Here is a 17,612-nt window from a genome sequence, read left to right on the forward strand (position 1 = left end):
GCGCCGGGTACCCCGCCGCCCGCCCGCCCTGGCCGCCTCAGGGGCCGCGCACCGCCCAACCTCAAGCGCAGGGCAGGCACCGCCCTCTCCCAGCTCAGCCCTGCGGCCCGCCTTCCAGCCCAGCCAATGGCAGCGACGGGGCTGGCGCCCCGCCTCGGCCCCAGGGCCAACGGGAGCTGGGAGGGAGGCGGGGCGTCGTCGTCTATAGGCCGAGGTGGGGGCGGCGGTGAAGGTGACGGGGGGCGGCCGGCGGGAGCATGGCGGCAGTGGCGATGCTGTGCTGGCGGCGCCCGGCCGCGGAGCTGCTGCGGGTGAGGCTGGGCGGCGCGCCGGGCGGGCCCCAGCCCTTCCCCTCTCCCTCCCTCGGCAGCCCCGGCCCCGCCGCCGGGCCCGGAAGGACTTGGCCAAGGTCACACCCGCGTCTGCGGCGGGGAAGGCTGCTCCCCTCCCTCCCCTCCCCCCTCCTCCCCCCTGCGGCGCTGCGCGGCGGGAGGCAGCCCCCAGCCCGGCGAGGAGCTGAGGGGAGGGAGCGGGTCCTCGGCCGGGGGAGCGGGGGCCTGCGAGGCCGGCCGGGCCGAGCCGCGCCGCTCCGGAGCCGCCTGGCCGGTGAAGGGCGGCTCCCTGCCCCCTCTGCCCGGCCCCGGTGGCCGGGTGGCGGGTACCGCGCTAAGCCCGGCGGGACCTTTAGCCGCGATCCTGAGAGCGGCTTTTTCCACTGCCTCGTCACCGCCTGTCAGCGCTGGGGGTGCAGCGGGCTGGCCAGGGCCCTCCTTCGCCGGTTCTTCAGCTCGTTCCCTCGTAATTCGTTGCCCTACAGAGTCCCTATATCCGTCTGTTATCCGCTTCAGCCATAAGGATGCGTAGCAGCCGTCAAAGGCTTTCTCTAGCCAGGGCCAGGAGAGGAATCAGGTAGGCAAATGTACTGCTGTGGTATGCATAAGGTAGGTTCGTCAGGAAGACAGCTGGGAGGTGAGATACTGAGCGCTCCTGCCCAAAAAGCCTCTGTGCAGGGTTGCATTGAGGCACTGCTGACTTTATTGGTAGGGGTGTCTGGAGCACCAGGGATCCCGTTACTGGTACAGAGAGCTGTATAGGAAGAAAAGGGCAGGTGAAACATCTGCATGGTGCTGGACTGCATCCGTATTGCTGTATGCAAAGCTGAAGGTTGTGTTTTACCAGCTGTAGAAGTGTTTTGTTTTGTTTTTTAAAAAGTCTGTAACTGACACAGCATGAACACTACTAGCAGATGCCATTTATGCTTAGTGCTGGGCTCCTCAGCAACAAACTGTTGTCTGGTTTGTCCAGTTTACTACACTTCAGGTGTTGTCCAGTAAGGGCATGTTACTTTGCTAGGGTTTTTTTTGACACTAACCCTTGAGAGCCCTGTTATTAAAGCCCTGCAGGGACATAATTCATTTCCAGGGAGAAGTTTAATTTAAACTTTCTGCTGGCTATTACAACCTGAGCTGGAAAAAAACAACAAAAGAACTAATTGAAAAACAGTAGGAAAAAAATCTGTCTTTTGTAAGTTGAAGGTTGTCAAATGAAGAGAGAAAGAGACTAAATTTTCATATTGTAGACACAATACCACAAGGCATTCTTTGATTTATAAAATTGATGGTGGTTTTGTGGTGTCCTTAAGTGGTTATTTTTAATTTGTATTTATTTAGCTGTAATTCAGTAATGATCACAAGTTTCTAGTGTGCTGAAATGTTGTCTAAGGAAATGGCTAAGAAAGTGGCTTAAACCACTAATGGAAATATCATTCTCTTAATACGCGAAATGATATCTACAGATGTATTTCTGTATCTTTATGCTGCTTGATTAGATGAAGCTAGTAGCTGGTGATTTAGCCTGCTCAGGTGATACTTTTTTCTTTTCCTTGGTTTTGTTTTATTGTCATGTTTTGTTGTAGCATTCTGAATTCATTACCCTCATTTTTTGTGAAATGCCAATGAAATGAAGTTGTAGATGCAAACTGCCACTTTTAAAAAAAAAAAAAGTTAATGATAGGACTGAATGAACCAAAGTCCAGAGAAGCAGACAGAGGGACTAGTAAACTTTTTCAAGATAGCACCACTCACTCCCTGGTTTAGACGTATATGTGTACATAACAGACTTAGCCAAAATGAATTGTTTCTTGTTTTTAAAGGAGTATCTGTTTATTTTTCAGAAAATATTTTATCACAAGTATTATGGTAACACTGTGTGCTGGTCTACACTTTTTTTTAAAAGGCATGTTATGATTTTTAATTTAATATTTTTTCCAGTGTTTCTTAGATACTATTTTTAAATAATGACTTCTATGAAAATGGTACATTACTGAAACATCATGGTATTGGCTTTCTTATTTTCAGGCTTTGAAGTATACAAGCCGTGGCTATGCATCACAGCGTACTTTAAATGTAAGTATAAAGCACCATCTGACTGCAATAAATGACTGTTTTAAATTTGTTTCTTAATCACTGAAGTTTTTAAAAAGTTATCACAAAAAATCTGCACTGAACACAATGTGACTTGTGCCAGTCACACCTTACCGCAAAATCTGGAATAAAAGTCAGATTTTCTTTCTTATTTTGGTTTGCTAATTGCTAGGTAGTGTGGGACAAAATAGGTTAGAAGTGTGTCAGATAACTTAAGCTTAATGCAACTATCTACCTGTTATTGGAAAATACAGCTGATGCTAACTTATCCCTTTGAGGTTATTTGTATGTTATCCTGCAACTTGCTGTTACAACGTAAAGGTTGAGGACAAGTATGTTACTATCACTGAAGTCAATCATGATGAAGAAGGGGTTACAGAAACAGACCTTCTTAGTTTTAAACAAGTATAATTTGCCTTTTTTGTTGTTTGTTTAATTTCTTGTGTCTAACTTCCACTGAAACCAGGACAGTTGGAGGTATTCATTGCTGCTTCTCAGTAGCTGCCCAGGGCAGCTAGAGGTCTGAAATGTGCATCTTTTTGATGCCAGGTCCTCATGCTACTCTCACAGGGTTAGCAGGTAGACATGTTCATGTAGCACTAAAGCTAAGAGGCAAAATAAGAGTAAATCTGTTTTGAGGGGCTACTAGGTATAGAGCTGAATGTCATACCATGTCTTAAACTACTGCTTACGCATTATGCTGGGACCTGGGCTTCTGAATGTCTCCAAGGATGGAGACTCCACAACCTCCCAGGGCAATCTGTTCCAGTGTTCGGTCACCCTCACTGCAAAAAAGTGTTTCCTGATGTTCAGAGGGAACCTCCTGTGTGTCAGTTTGTGCCCATTGCCTCTGGTCCTGTCATTGGGCACCACTGGAAAGAGCCTGGCTCCATCCTCTTTGCACCCTCCCTTCAGGTGTTAATATAGATGGATGAGGTGCCCCTGAGCCTTCTCTTCTCCAGGCTGAACAGTCCCAGCTCTGTCAGCCTTTTCTTGTATGTCAGATGCTCTAGTCCCTTAATCATCTTTGTGGCTCTTCATTGGACTCTCTCCAGTATGTCTGTGTCTCTCTTGTGCTGAGGAGCCCAGCACCAGACACAGCACTCCAGGTGTGGCCTCACTAGTGCTGAGTAGAGTGGAAGGGTCACCTCTTGACCTGCTGGCAATGCTTTGCCTAATGCAGCCCAGGATACCCTTAGCCGCCTTTGCTGCAAGGGCTCATTGCTGGCTCATGTTCAACCTGGTGTCCCCCAGGACCCCCAGGTTCCTTTCTTCCAAGCTGCTTCCCAGCTGGGTGGCCACCAGCATGTACTGGTGCCTGTGGTTGTTCCTCCCCATGTGCAGGACTTTGCACTGCTCCTTGATGAACTTCATGAGGTTCCTGTCAGCACATTTCTCCAGGCTGTTGAGGTCCCTCTGGATGGCAGCACGACCCTCTGGTGTATCAGCCACTCCTCTCAGGTTTGCATCATCAGCAAACCTGCAGAGGGTACACTCTGCCCCATCATCCAGATCATTAATGAAGATATTAAACTGGACTGGACCCAGTATTGACCCCTGGGGAACACTGCTAATTACTGGCCTCCAACCAGACTTCTTGCCACTGATTACCACCTCCTGTTCCTGGCTGTTCAGCCAGTTTTCAATCCACCTGACTGTCTGCTTATCCATCCCACACTTCATTAGCTTCTGCATGAGGATCCTATGGGAGACAGTGTTGAAAGCCTTACTGTAGTCTAGGCAGACAATATCCACTGCTTTCTCCTCATCTACCAAACCAGTCATTTCACTGTAGAAAGTTATCAGGTTGTTTGAGCGTGACTTCCCCTTGGTGAATCTATGCTGATGACTCCTGATGATTTTCTTGCTGTTCATGTTCCTGGAAACAGTTTCTAGGATTAGTTGTTTAATCACCTTCCTAGGGGTTGAGGTGAGGCTGACTGGCCTGTAGTTCCCTGGGTCCTCCTTCTTGCCCTTCTTGAAGATAGGAGTGATGCTTGCTTTTCTCCAGCCCTTGGGCACCTCTCGCAATTGTTGTGACCATTCCAAGATTGTTGAGTGTGACCTTACAAAGTCATCAGCCAGCTCCCTTAGCACTTGTGGGTGCATCTGAGCAGGGCCCATGGATTTATGTATGTCCAGTTTGCTTAAGTATTCCCTGACCTGATCCTTTTCCATGAAGGGTACATCTTCCTTGCTCCAGCCTTCCACCTGGTCTCTGGGGCCTGGGATTCCCGAAGGCTGGTTTTACTAGTGAAGACTGAGGTGAAGGCGACATTTAGTACCTCAGCCTTTTCTATGTCCTGTGTCACCAGGTCCCCTGCCCCATTCAGCAGCAGGCCCACGTTTTCCCTAGACTTCCTTTTGCTTCCTAGGTGCTTACGGAAGCCCTTCTTGTGGCCTTTGACATCCCTTGTCAGTTTCAATTCTAGCTGGGTTTGGCTTTCGTAACCTCGTCCCTGCGTGCTCGGACAGTGTCTGCCAGGTTCCCTGTCTCTGCTTCCACCTTTGGTATGCTTCCTTTTAGTGTATGAGTTTTGGTCATCCATGCAGACCTCCTGGCATTTTTACCTGACTTACTGCTTGTTGGAATGGGCTGCTTTTGAGCTTTGAGGGGGTAATCCTTGAACGTTAACCAGCTTGCTTTGACTCCCCTTTGCTCCAGGACCTTTGAGACTCTCGCAAGCATCATCTATCTCAAGGCTGAGCTCAATGCATTCCAGCTGTTCTGTCACATAAAGGGCAGCCCTCCCCCTTGTCTTCTTGGCCTGTCCTTCCTAAAGAGCCCGTATCCCCGCATGGCAGCACTCCAGCCACGGGAGTCACCCCACCATGGCTCCATGATCCTAAGATTGTAGTCCTGCAGCTGTACACCGATCTCCTTATGTTTATTCCCCATGCTGCATGCATTAATAAAGATTATTTTATTGCTCTGACACATTTGCAGGATAAAAGGGAAGCTGCAGCATCAATGAAAGAGTAAAAGTGGATAAATTTAAAAAATACTGGTATATGTGTGCATATGTGGGAAAGACTGTGACTTTTACTCCATGCTTCTCCTCTTAGGAGGTGGTGATAGCAAGTGCTGTAAGGACACCGATTGGATCTTTCCAAGGATCTCTTTCGTCATTGCCAGCCACTAAACTTGGTTCCATTGCAATTAAGGGAGCAATTGACAGAGCAGGTATATGTAAATATTTTTTCTGTGACAAAGAAAACCTCAAGTGGCTCAGAACAGTATCAGTCTGTGTCTTTTAAATTGCTCGGTAAACAGAAGGTCCTGGATTTTTTGTTCCTGTGGTACTCTTAAGTCTTTATCCACAAATGGTATTTAAGTAGACTGTTGGGCTTTGTTTCAATCTGAATGAAGTCCTGCTTCTAGGAGCAGAATATTACTTAAGGATATCTGTGCTAATCCGTATCTGATTGAACATGCTAATTGTTTTTCTGTGGTGGGGTTTTATGACACACCTAAGCTGATGCAAAAGCTACTTGTTGGTGAAACCAGTGGCCCTTCCTTTCCTTGCCCAGTTTTCACATGGGTACTTATGCTTGTAGGACACCCTTGTGAGTATATTGATGGATTCAAATTAGCAAAAAAAGTCTTTTGCGGGGAGAGGTGGGTTAATTTTCTACAGATTTGGCTTCTTGAAACAGCATATTACAAGAACACCAGGGCTGTTGCAAGAGATGCAGCAGGAGAGCAGGCCTCTTCTGTCTGGTGGCAGCTAGCTGTGGCCTTGGCTCACCCCTGTTAAACAAACAAACAAACAAAACTGTTTCTTTAGACATAATTATGGCAGGTAGAAAGTTTTGTGCTTTTAACCATCCATGGAAATTGAGCTTCTCGGGTGACTAGTGAGACTTGGAAATGTTTGCTTTAGTTAGCTAACTGTAGCTTGTTCTGCAGGGTAGCAAGGGAATTCTGCTCTGTGGGGGTCACCAGTTCACCATGTTCCATGAATATGAGGGTAGAGATCTGGGATGCCCCCAACAGGGGCCTGTGTGCTGTTAGCACACAGGTTGGACATGGCACATTTCATCAGTCTTTGACAGAAAACTTCAATGGGAAGGTTCGTAAAAGGGAGTTGCATCTTCCGTGCAAAGAACCCTGAATTGAAACAATGTTGTTTTATAGGCATCCCTGCAGAAGAAGTGAAAGAAGCCTATATGGGTAATGTCTTGCAGGCTGGACAAGGACAAGCTCCAGCAAGACAAGCAGTCTTGGGTGCAGGTATTCATTCTTTTGGTACCGGGGTTAAAGATTTTTTGTCTTTATATAGACAGTGTAGATTATTGAGCTATGAGTTAAAAGAGAGTGGTCCCCAGCCTTTTGTCAAGGCAGTCTGTGTATGCTTTTTTTCTCTGTGGTGGGTGAAGGGTGTATGTTGTACTCACGTAAGCAGGCCTAATTGTGCATCCTCAGGAATCAATTTTCATATGCACAATGGACATTACTGCCTATGGTGTTTGCAGAACCTGGAGAAGACGATACTGGAGACTGGGCCTCTACTTCCAGAGCACTTTACACTAATGATGGATGCTGCTCTTTGAATCTTTCATGAAACAGACTTTTTTTCTTCAGTGTATCATTACTCTTAAGCCTTACTGGATAAGGGGTCAGTGAGTTTCCTTGAACTGCAGATAAGAGTATGTCATTACAGTCATCTTCCCATGGAGTTTGGAGCTGTCACTGGGAGGATTCACGCTGTAATGTTAACTGCAACACAAATGTTATTGGGGTGCAGGAATTATTTTCTTCTCCCTTTTGCTGTGGGGATGGGATTCCATACCTTAGTGTGACTCTAGGAAAGTCTGTGGGTCAGGGAAGAACTGGATACGTTCTTGGCTATGTCCCTGTACTTTTTTGAAAGAGAAGGAAGTGCTTCCATATGAGGCAAAAGGATGAATACAGCTCTTTTCTTTCCCCTGGCTAGTTTCCCCATCTCACTGCTGGTATGGAGGTGATGTGCTGGTAGCAGAGCCATAATACTGGAGAGCAAGCCTAGGGTGGAGGCAGTGATGCAATGGTCTTGAGCCAAGCTGCACACAGCAGAGCCCAAAGCTATTGTAATGAACACTCAATAATAACTCAATAATGACTATGTGAATGACACGGACACCTAGCACTTTTGGTCTTGTTCAGTATTGCGTGTTTTTAGAGTCCCTGTACTTCTGGGGTCTGTCTTGTTGCCACTTGCTAAATTCTATAGCTTGTTTATGCCTTTTCAGTCTCGAATGCTTCTTAGAGGCAGGTATTGGGGTGTCAGGAGGAGGAATAGCTCTGGAGCTGCTTCCCTGATCTTCTGTCTTTATGATTCTTCACTTGCTTGCTCCTTTACCACAAGTCTGTTGTTGGAAGGGGAGAAACAGCAAGAGTCTCCAAGAAGCATAGTAACTAGGGGTGAGGGTAGGTAAATTGCCCTGGCAGGCTGAATAGTGCAAGCTGGACACCCTGGGCTTAGATAAAAATTGGTCCCATATGAAATATTGCTGAGACACCAATAAAGTATTAGTCTACCCTTTAAATAATAGTTGTTTGTACAATTTCCTTGACTCAGGTCTACCAATATGTACTCCTACTACAACTGTCAATAAAGTCTGTGCTTCAGGAATGAAATCGATCATGATGGCAGCCCAAAGCCTGATGTGTGGGAGTCAGGTATGTGAATTTTAGTGCTGTTTTATGGAAAAAACACACTACTAATGTTGTAGATACTGTCCTACTAATGACTGTGCTCTTTGCTTTGGGACTGTGTTTTGCCTTGGGATAATAAAGCTAATTAGCAAGGGTTTGTTTTGCTTATGCAACCTTAATCCTTAATTTTGTAGTCACTTAAGTGTGTTTTGGTTTAAAACAGAAAAAATTTGTAAGTATTATAGTTAGGAAGTTGTCAGATGTATTTTTAGAGCTGAGGAAATAAGCTGGATTTTTTTTTTTTTTTTAATTTACATCCTCTTCCTTCTGCTCTTCCCCCACCCCACCTCCCGCCCCACCCCCAAAAAATAATTAAGGGAATTTTCAACCTTTCTGGTTTGAAAAAATGAAGAAATTTTTATAGACTTAGTTTTTGATGAAATACATTTAATCTTGACTTTCAGACACTCTCAAGACTTCAATGAATTAAATATACATATTAAAGCAATGTTGTTTCCAAGTACATTAAAGATGTTTCAGGCTTTTTTTATTGTTTTAGAAGAGGAGGAATCTATTGTTGCTGAATAAGCATTTTAATTGAAGAGAGCCTGATGGAGGGGAATTGCTCATCTCTGCCAACTGTGTTCTAAGATTCTCTATACGATGGGGAAAAATAGTATCACTTAATGGGAGGATGGCAGAATACACCATCTTCAGCAAGCTGTTAAATGCTATGCAGCAAAGAATATGGGAGAAGTGTGAATGTGAAGACAGACATTTGAATTTTGTTTTTAATTCCATACTCAAAAGCGTTTTGGCAACATTTTCCCTTCTCTGAAGTGAAAATATTGTCAGTTCAATACATATTTTTGGTTTACAAAGTAAGCGGCTCATAAGTGAGAAATGTACTTACTATTCTTTTTGTTTGTTTGTTTAGAACAAAAGTAAAATATTTAAGTTTTGTTGTCCCTTCTGTGAAAATAACAGTATAGCTGAGTTAAGCTTACTCAGCTTACTTATTGCTTTGGCCTTGCTCTGCAGAGAAAGGCACTTTGTCCAGTGCCTACTGAAGTCAGTGGAAGTCTTGTCACTGGACTTTGAACCAGGCCCAGCATGTCTGTGTAAACAGCTACATTTGGATTTACTAATTTACGTCCAATTACTTTGTGAGAATGGTTGTGCATTTTTTTGGTTTGACAGATGCAGGCCATGAGCTCTGAATATAGTTGGAGTTTTCAGCTGAGCTAATCATACATGCTGTGCTGCCAGGCTCAGCAAAAGCAGAGACTTGGCCAGTTATTAGTCTCTTAGAGCTATAAATTACAGGGGGGTTTGGTATTTGTTTGTTTTTCCTGGTTGCAGACTGTGAGGTATCTGTGGTGTGAAAGTCAGTGATGGTTACCAGTGGCTTGAGTCAGCATACATCATCGTATAAACAATTGTATTAACTGTCTCCAAGTCTTTCACTTTACACTATTGAAATGCCAGGGACTCTTGTTCCTCTGATCTATTGCTGCTTCCATATCTCAACTGCCTTTCTGATTTATCTGCTTTCCCAGTTTGTCTCCCACCTTTCTTTTCTTTATTACTTCATGTCACTGTTCCTGGATCTAGTTTATGATCTATTCTGAACCAAACCATTATTTCTCAGAGTCTTAAATTAAAGAAACCAAAAAAGCTTTCATCTTTTTCTTATTGCTGTTTTGATGTAAAATCTTTTTGAATTTATATTAACAGCACTATTGAACTCTCAAAGATTCACACTGCTGTGTGTGTCTTTTTCCTACAGTTATCCATATTTCAAATATGCCATGTATTAACCCAACTGTGTGTATTCTTCACATGCTAAGATCCTAGGGATTTTGGGGGTATAGCCTGATGAACAGTAGGTGTACTTACGGTCCTTATAGCTTTATTGTTTGTATGTTTTCTGTTTGTTTGCTTTGTCTCAGCTTGAAAAGTATACTAATTTATAAATGCCCATAATGATTCAGCTTAATTCAAGTTCAGTAATCACTAATTATTAACATCTCTTTTGCTGGCCTTTTCAGATGATAAAACCATATTACAAGTCATCTCTTTTTACACAGTAAGATGAAACAATATTATGTAAAACTGCAGGTACTTGTAAATCTCTGTCTGTTCTTATTGGTCTCTTAGATTCTGACTGTTGCTTGTTCCATAGGGATATGGAGCTGTGAATGAAGAACAAAAGTGAGAAATTTACAGAAAAAGAAACTGTTTAAAGCAAAACTTATAATTTGATCTTGGAAGCTTTTGAAGTAGAAGTGCAAGAGACTGATGTGGCTCTTGCAGCTTTCTAAAACTGCATACATGACAAAAGTCCAGTTTTTCTGTCAGGGTGGATTAACTGTCTTCAGCTGTTGTTCCTGCTGTTTGCTTTTTAAATGCATAAAGATTTTTTTTCTTCTTCTTTATCTAAGACTCCTTAGAAATATAGTGTCCGTGCTTAAGCTTTTGCTAATATTTGTTCCAATAAGAAGTCATAGAGAACACGCTGCATTATTAGTAATTTTAACTCGTTGTCCTTTGAGCAGGATGTAATGGTTGCTGGTGGAATGGAGAGCATGTCTAATGTTCCCTATACAATGAGCAGAGGATCAACACCTTACGGAGGAGTAAAGCTGGAAGACCTGATAGTAAAAGATGGGCTGACAGATGCTTATAACCATATCCATATGGTAAATATTCCTGCACAGTACTAAAGTATCAGCCATAGACCTGATGCAGCTTTGAAGAGCTTGCGTGTAATTATTATGAAACTGCTTCATCTAGCAAACCTAGAAATGAGGAGTAACATTAATGGAGGAGGAAAACGTCTTCTGTTTCCAGGCTTCCTGTAGTAACTGTAATGGAGGGGCTAGACAGAAGACCAAAACAGAATAGCAAACTGTGTTAATATTTATCTGTCTCTGAAGTCTGAACAGCCTAGAGCAGGGATTTAAAAAAAAAAAATTGCTACTGATAGGTTGCTGTTGCTCTGTCTGTGGGAGAGAGCAATCAAGTTACTTGGCGTCTTTGAGGGTACCTACTCTGTACGATTCAGCAGGCTCTTAACATTTATTTTCCCTCCCTCAATGTACGTATCTCATATCTTCCATTGGAAGGTTTGAGTCAGCTGATATGCTTACTCATCAGCATGGTAACTTAAATTGGACAAACAACTGCAAACTTAGGATGGGTTTCAAAAACAACTGATATGAAGATGGTGAAGAACAAGCATCAGGGAAGAACAGTTTGAAAAGAGAATGACTACTTTCAGTTTACAGATATTTCTGACCTTTGCCTGTGGTCATTCACAACTGTCGGGTATTACTGATTGATCAGTTAGTGTTCTTGCTGGTGTACAGGAAAACATGTCATGAAGAACATTCTACTCTGATCCATATATTTGATACAGACCTCACTGCTTCTGTGTGTGTTTATTCTTTTTGCAGTATGGTGCACTCTGCTTAGGCTGTTGGTTGAAATCCACTCCCACATTTCAGCTAAAACGAGTTTGATTGTGAGGATTTTTATGGGAATGTAAATAGTGGCTTTGCTAGTGTCTGTATGTGGGGGGAAAAACTCTAGGAGGTGGTTGTAATGCAGAAAGTTTTAATAGATTGGGACAATATTTCAGAACCTTTTGTCTTCATTATAGCAGCTGTAGGTTGCTTGGAAAACCTTAACAGCGAGAATACACAGGAAGGCTTTAGGAACTTACTTTTGTCCATGTTTTGGCAATAGACTAAGTTGCTTGTGCTATGAAGACTTTAAATTCTTTAACTGCATAGAAGTGAACTTGCTTGTGTGAAGAACTGGAGGAACATGGTACTAAAGGGGTTTGTGTTGATTCATTGAGTTTTCTACAGAAAAGAGAGGTGGAACAAAACCTGTTTAAGAACAAATCTTTCAGGCTGACTGTATGAGGTTTTTTTGGTTGGGGTTTTTTTTTTTGTCATCACAGGTATTTAGTGTTGGTAATGAATTATGATCGTATAATTATGATTGACCTATATATAAAATTATTTGATTGTTTCATTCTACTTACTTCATTCCAGTTATTAGACAAAAGGTATACATACTTCTATTTGTATAGTTTTTAGAGTATCGGATCCTGAAGGCTAAGTAAGCCCTGTGTGTTCTTGTAACCTTTGGACTAGGCAAGCTAATAATGGAATGAAAACACTAGTAAGATGATGTGAACATACTGTTCTGTGGCTGAATAATGATCTTCAGTCTCTGACGACATCAGCCCTAAGCACTTTAAAACTTACCTTTGCATGCAGTTTTTTTAACGTAAAAAACAAGCCTTGTAAGGAAAGTTCCTTCGTGCCTTTAATAATCTGGATCCAGAAAACGTTCGCTAAATCTGAAGATCATATTCCAAACCCAGAAGTTACTGTTTAATCATGACTGTGTAAATTAGAAATGGACACAAAATATTAGTCACATTCAATTCTGGAAATCTGCTGGTTGAGCTTTTTTAGTTACATTTCTACTTCGTATCTCCAGAAATACCAAACCTAACGTGCCTGGTTTTCTCCAAGGGCAACTGTGCCGAGAATACTGCGAAGAAGTTTACTATTTCACGAGAGGAACAAGACACTTACGCCATAGGCTCTTACACTAAAAGCAAAACAGCCTGGGATTCAGGAATATTGAAAAATGAAATAGTTCCTGTCACTATTTCAAAAAAAGGTATTATGGAAAGGTGTGATAAAATGAATTGTGTTTCTCATTGAAAGCTGTAACATCGTCTGTGTTCAGTGCAAATTGTGTTGTTTAAACATGCAGATCTCAGGAATGCTAATTTTAGATTAGCTAAGAATTTTCTGTTACGCAGACTTTCTGGTGAATAGCAGTCAGTGACCTGTGATCTGGTTGTTTTTAAATTATTCTTTAATGTTACATACCATATCTTCTTCCTTTTTTATGTAAGTGGAAGACTAGCTATTGAATTTAGCTAGTATGGCTTGAGGACATCTGTGTTTTAATTTCCCTGTTAATTACCTTACAGATACGTTCTTTCTCCCTTTCATTCAGCCACCAGGAAGTATAAATGGATTTGCTGTGAATAAATTGGATTAAGGAACAATTTTTTTTCATTTTTCGTAAGCACATTTCTTGACATGCATTTTACCGGTGTTTACATTTTTTTTTTTTTACTGAAATAAGTTGTCTAAATAAGGCAGCTTTTAATCAAAGTACTGTGTTAGAATGTCTTAAGGTTGGACTGTTCTATAAAATACTAAACCAAATCTGAATTTCAGGGAAGCCAGATACAGAAGTGAAAGAAGATGAAGAATACAAACGTGTTGATTTTAGTAAAGTTCCAACGCTGAAAGCTGTTTTCCAAAAAGAAAATGGTAAATATTGTTAAACCAACTGCTTAACTTTCTACCAAGTGCAAGGATACTTTGTTATAGTGAAGAGTACTGTTCACAAGAGCTTGAATGCCCAACAGTAGTCCATTAACTTTTAAATGTCTGCTAAGATAAAGAAACATGCTTCAGAACAGCATGAACTGGCTTGGATTAAAAGATGGTCCAAGAACTTTAAACCAGTGAAAACCTCTGTTTTGGACATTTATTTTAAAAAGACTGAAATAGATTGGTTTCAATTTAGCTATTGCCTTGGTCTCCACCAAGTACAAGCTTTTGTTTCAGTGGGAGCTGGAATGCCTTTACATAGCTGCCTGTTACTTCCCTGACGCTGTAATTGATAAATCCTTCTGGCTAAATCAAAGTTGCCACTCATTCACAACCCTTTCTGAGCTGGAATTCTGTGTTAATGCCAGCAATGCAGCTGACATGGAAGGCATGATCTAAACTGCCAGTTGGATGAAGATACGAATACATGTGAATGTACTTGTTTAATCAAACTGATTTAAAAAAACACAACTTATTTTTAGTTACCTCAGTGCAACAGATATCACCGTATTGTTGAGACCTTATGTTCAAGGGCCTAAGGTTAAAAAGAAAAAAAAAAAAATCATTAACAGGAAGTAGGTGAGCTGTATCACACTTCCCCTCCATATAAACAATGCTTTCCCTTTTCTAGGAACAGTTACAGCTGCTAATGCCAGTACTCTGAATGATGGAGCAGCTGCTTTGGTGCTGATGACTACAGAGGCAGCCAAGAGACTGAAAGTCAAACCATTGGCACGGATAGTAGGTAAGATTTTTCTTTTTTTACCTTTGAGTACAGTCCTGGAAAATACTCCCATAGTATGCGCTCAGACTGGGAGCCCTCTTATCTGACTGACGTTCATGGGATAGAAAAGCTGAGCCCTTGGGCATTATGGCTGCATCTTCTCAATACAGTGCTTGAAATTTCAAGTGCTGTACCAGCAGGCTTGTGATCATAAACAGAATTTTCTATATGGAATAATATTAAAAATCTGAAAATGTTATTATGTGGCTCACTTAAGGCACTAAACTTTATATGTATCTATTTCATGGACCATTATATTCAGAATTTTTCCATCTTGGCTGGGTTTGCTGCTTGCACAAAGAAAAATCATGTGTGGTAAAAACAAAAGGTCTTTAAACAGCTTTTGCAATTTTTACAGCTTTTGCAGATGCTGCTGTTGATCCTATTGACTTCCCAATTGCACCTGCACATGCTGTTCCCAAGGTAGGAATAAAACTGAGTGTTTTTTGAAAAACAACAAACTTCCTTAGCACTGAGCTTTGGTTCAACCCTCTGCAGATCTTCCTGTAATTAGGATCAAAATTATGATTACTTCATAAATATGAAGGAACACGTTTTTCAGAGGATCAAGGCTAGAATGCAGTTTTTGGAGTAACAAATTTCTCACACCTATTTTGAAAGAGAATATTGTTTTATACTGCTTTGGGCTTGTTTACACTTTTGAAGCTTTGCAGCTAGTATGGCTAAAAGGGAAAATAAATACGGTTATACAAGTATAGACTAGTTCAAAAAGGAACTGAAGATAAGTATATGGCATGAGGCAATACTGTATCCGTTTAAATGTACTTACTGTAGCAGTGGTCTTAGTATTAAGTGTGATGAAAACGTATTCTTGGCACAGGGTACTCTCCATTTCTTCTTTTGTGAAAACACAAGTTTGTGCTTCAGTACCTCAGTTTTGCTTTTTCCCACCTGACAAAGGGGTTCCAAAATGTGAAGTTGAATCAGACTATGGGCAGCCTGAGTCACCGACTTCAAAATAGACCTAATTATTTCTATAATTAGCTTCCTAATTTTTTCACAGTAGTAATTATTTTTATTTCTAGATTCTAAGTGCGACAGGCCTGAAAAAAGAAGATATTGCAATGTGGGAAATCAATGAAGCATTCAGTGTTGTGGTGCTGGCCAATATTAAAATGCTGGGTATTGATCCACAGAAAGTAAATATTAATGGAGGTGCTGTCTCTCTTGGACATCCAATAGGGTAAGTAAGTAAAGCGCTGGTTTCTGTTCTGCACAGAGGCATTGTTTTCTAGACATACTGCTAACACATTTACCTTTATTCTCAAATTTAATGCAAGTAGGAAGGCTAGTAGGAATTTGCTATCAAGTACATAGTGACTTAATTCAGGTGTTAAATTTCAGGGTACCTTGAAAAGAGCATGATCCCATTTTTCTCTTCACAGTTAGTTATCACCTACTTTTATAAAGAGCTTGCTTGTTACCATAGCTATATGGATTTATGAAGTATTAAAACCAAATCACTATTAACATGACAGAATAAACAATAATAATTAATCAAGTAGTTAAGCTAATAAAATTTACAGGTAAACTTGGGAAAATAGTGAAGGATATGGTACAAGGACTTCTATGTTTCTTACATGCACAAAGTGAAATTCCAGGTCTTGTCAAAGCATTTTTGGCAATGAATCCAAAAGTCTCCAAGCACCTAATGCAGCAGACAGGGATAGTCTGGGGATGGTGGTGGGTCTGTTGTTTGAAGTTCTGTCATCTGGTTAGAGGAGTTGGGTCACCTGCTGTGTTCCCCAACAGCTGTATACTTACTCATGACTTCAGTATATCCCATTCATCCTCCCTAAGAGTGATTGTGCTGCATGGTGCTGCTCTATGAGGAAAAACCCATTCCAAAACCTCTCAGTAAACATAGATGTGAAGTAACCATGGTGTACATCAGGAACAAGTAGGAGTACTTCATGGTTCATAACAAGCAGTAATCAAGGCATAATCCTGCAAGACATGCTGAGGAGGGAATGTTATTTTTTGTGTGTGTGTGTTAAAAGTTAATTTTGACAGTCTAATGACAGAATTTAAATGTCTGATTTTGCACATTAGGTGTATCAAAGTAGGATACTGCAGTATATCAGGTTGTAAGCAAATAAAAAACCTGTTGGAAAGTAATTGTTACTATTGACTTGATTTTTGTGGTAGATTTGTTACCTTCTTTGAGAGGGCTTTGCTACAATGTAGAGATACTTTGTAGTATACAGACTGACTTAGAGGCCACTTCCAGAAGCAACTTTTGATAAACATGGAGTTTCTGTATGTATAAGAATCTTTCTGTTTGTTAAGTACTGTAGCTAGAGAAGAATAACCTGTATTACATCTAAATGTAGATGAAAGGGTTTGTTTGGTCTTTTTGTTGGTGGTTTTTTCCCCTCCAGTGAATCAGTACTATATTCTACCAAGTGTCCTGTGTGGGTCAAATTAAGATTAATTTCCTTTAGACTAAGCTATATACGTTTTTTTTCTTTTATTTAGAATGTCTGGAGCAAGAATTGTTGTTCACATGGCCCATGCATTGAAACAAGGACAATATGGTCTTGCAGGAATTTGCAATGGAGGAGGAGGCGCTTCTGCAATATTGATAGAGAAGTTGTAGGCCCAAATCGTGTTGGGAACAAAGCCTTAAACACTCTCTGATCAAAATGATGAGTGGTACCTGTTACATCTTATTTATCAGTAAGTGGATGAATTCCTTAACTGCTATTCTAAAATTTCTTAAAACATCATTATTGATACAGACAACTGGGCTTTTATTACTTTTGACTCAGTGCAAGTTTTTGTACAGTACAAATAAAAAACGTCAAATTACGATAATGTCTTGAGACCTGACAATAAAGAATGTTTGTTAACTGTAGCTCCTCTGTCACTGATGTATGGTTTCTCAAATGCCACTGACAATGAATTCTCTTGGTAACTCACATAGCGCTGCTACTAGAGGCAGCTAGTTTCTTACACTTTTGTTGCTTATTATTCCTAACTACTAAGTGATTTTCATTGGAAAAAATAACTTCACTCAGAGGTTGGTTTTCTACTGTTGCATACCTTGAAGGCAGGTCACATGCACAGAAGGAGCCCTGCTGTAGCACTTGCTTACCCTGGCCTGAGTACCCAAGCAACCTAGAAGAGATAGTGGCGTAACTTACACATGCAAGTACTAATATGGCCTCAAAAGCTACTGCTTTTTTGTTCATTTAAACCTCTGTGATGTACAGTTTTGTCAATATGCTTTGAAGTACAGGCAGATTCAGGACCAAAAGAGTACAACTGCTGTTACTGCTTCTTCCCTAGGAGCTGCCCAGTTACCTGGC

The 17,612-nt window shown here is 41.4% G+C and overlaps 1 protein-coding gene across 2 annotated transcripts; it reads left to right on the plus strand.

The window, feature by feature from the left end:
• The first annotated feature begins 190 nt into the window (after window positions 1-190).
• On the plus strand, window positions 191-17,158 carry ACAT1 (acetyl-CoA acetyltransferase 1). 2 transcript variants are annotated; one of them, XM_052812361.1, is made up of 12 exons: window positions 191-311; window positions 2,358-2,405; window positions 5,490-5,607; window positions 6,562-6,657; window positions 7,985-8,085; window positions 10,620-10,763; window positions 12,615-12,765; window positions 13,338-13,433; window positions 14,128-14,241; window positions 14,639-14,703; window positions 15,327-15,484; window positions 16,780-17,158. In XM_052812361.1, the coding sequence occupies exons 1-12, from the start codon at window positions 258-260 to the stop codon at window positions 16,898-16,900; spliced, it is 1,266 nt and encodes a 421-aa protein (XP_052668321.1). In that variant the 5' UTR covers window positions 191-257; the 3' UTR covers window positions 16,901-17,158. The 2 variants fall into 2 exon arrangements, with proteins under 2 accessions (XP_052668321.1, XP_052668322.1); XM_052812362.1 differs by lacking the exon at window positions 5,490-5,607 and having other exon boundaries at window positions 255-311.
• The last annotated feature ends 454 nt before the right edge of the window (window positions 17,159-17,612 follow it).

Source organism: Harpia harpyja, chromosome 17, assembly GCF_026419915.1.
Source record: "Harpia harpyja isolate bHarHar1 chromosome 17, bHarHar1 primary haplotype, whole genome shotgun sequence".
Taxonomy (NCBI): domain Eukaryota; kingdom Metazoa; phylum Chordata; class Aves; order Accipitriformes; family Accipitridae; genus Harpia; species Harpia harpyja.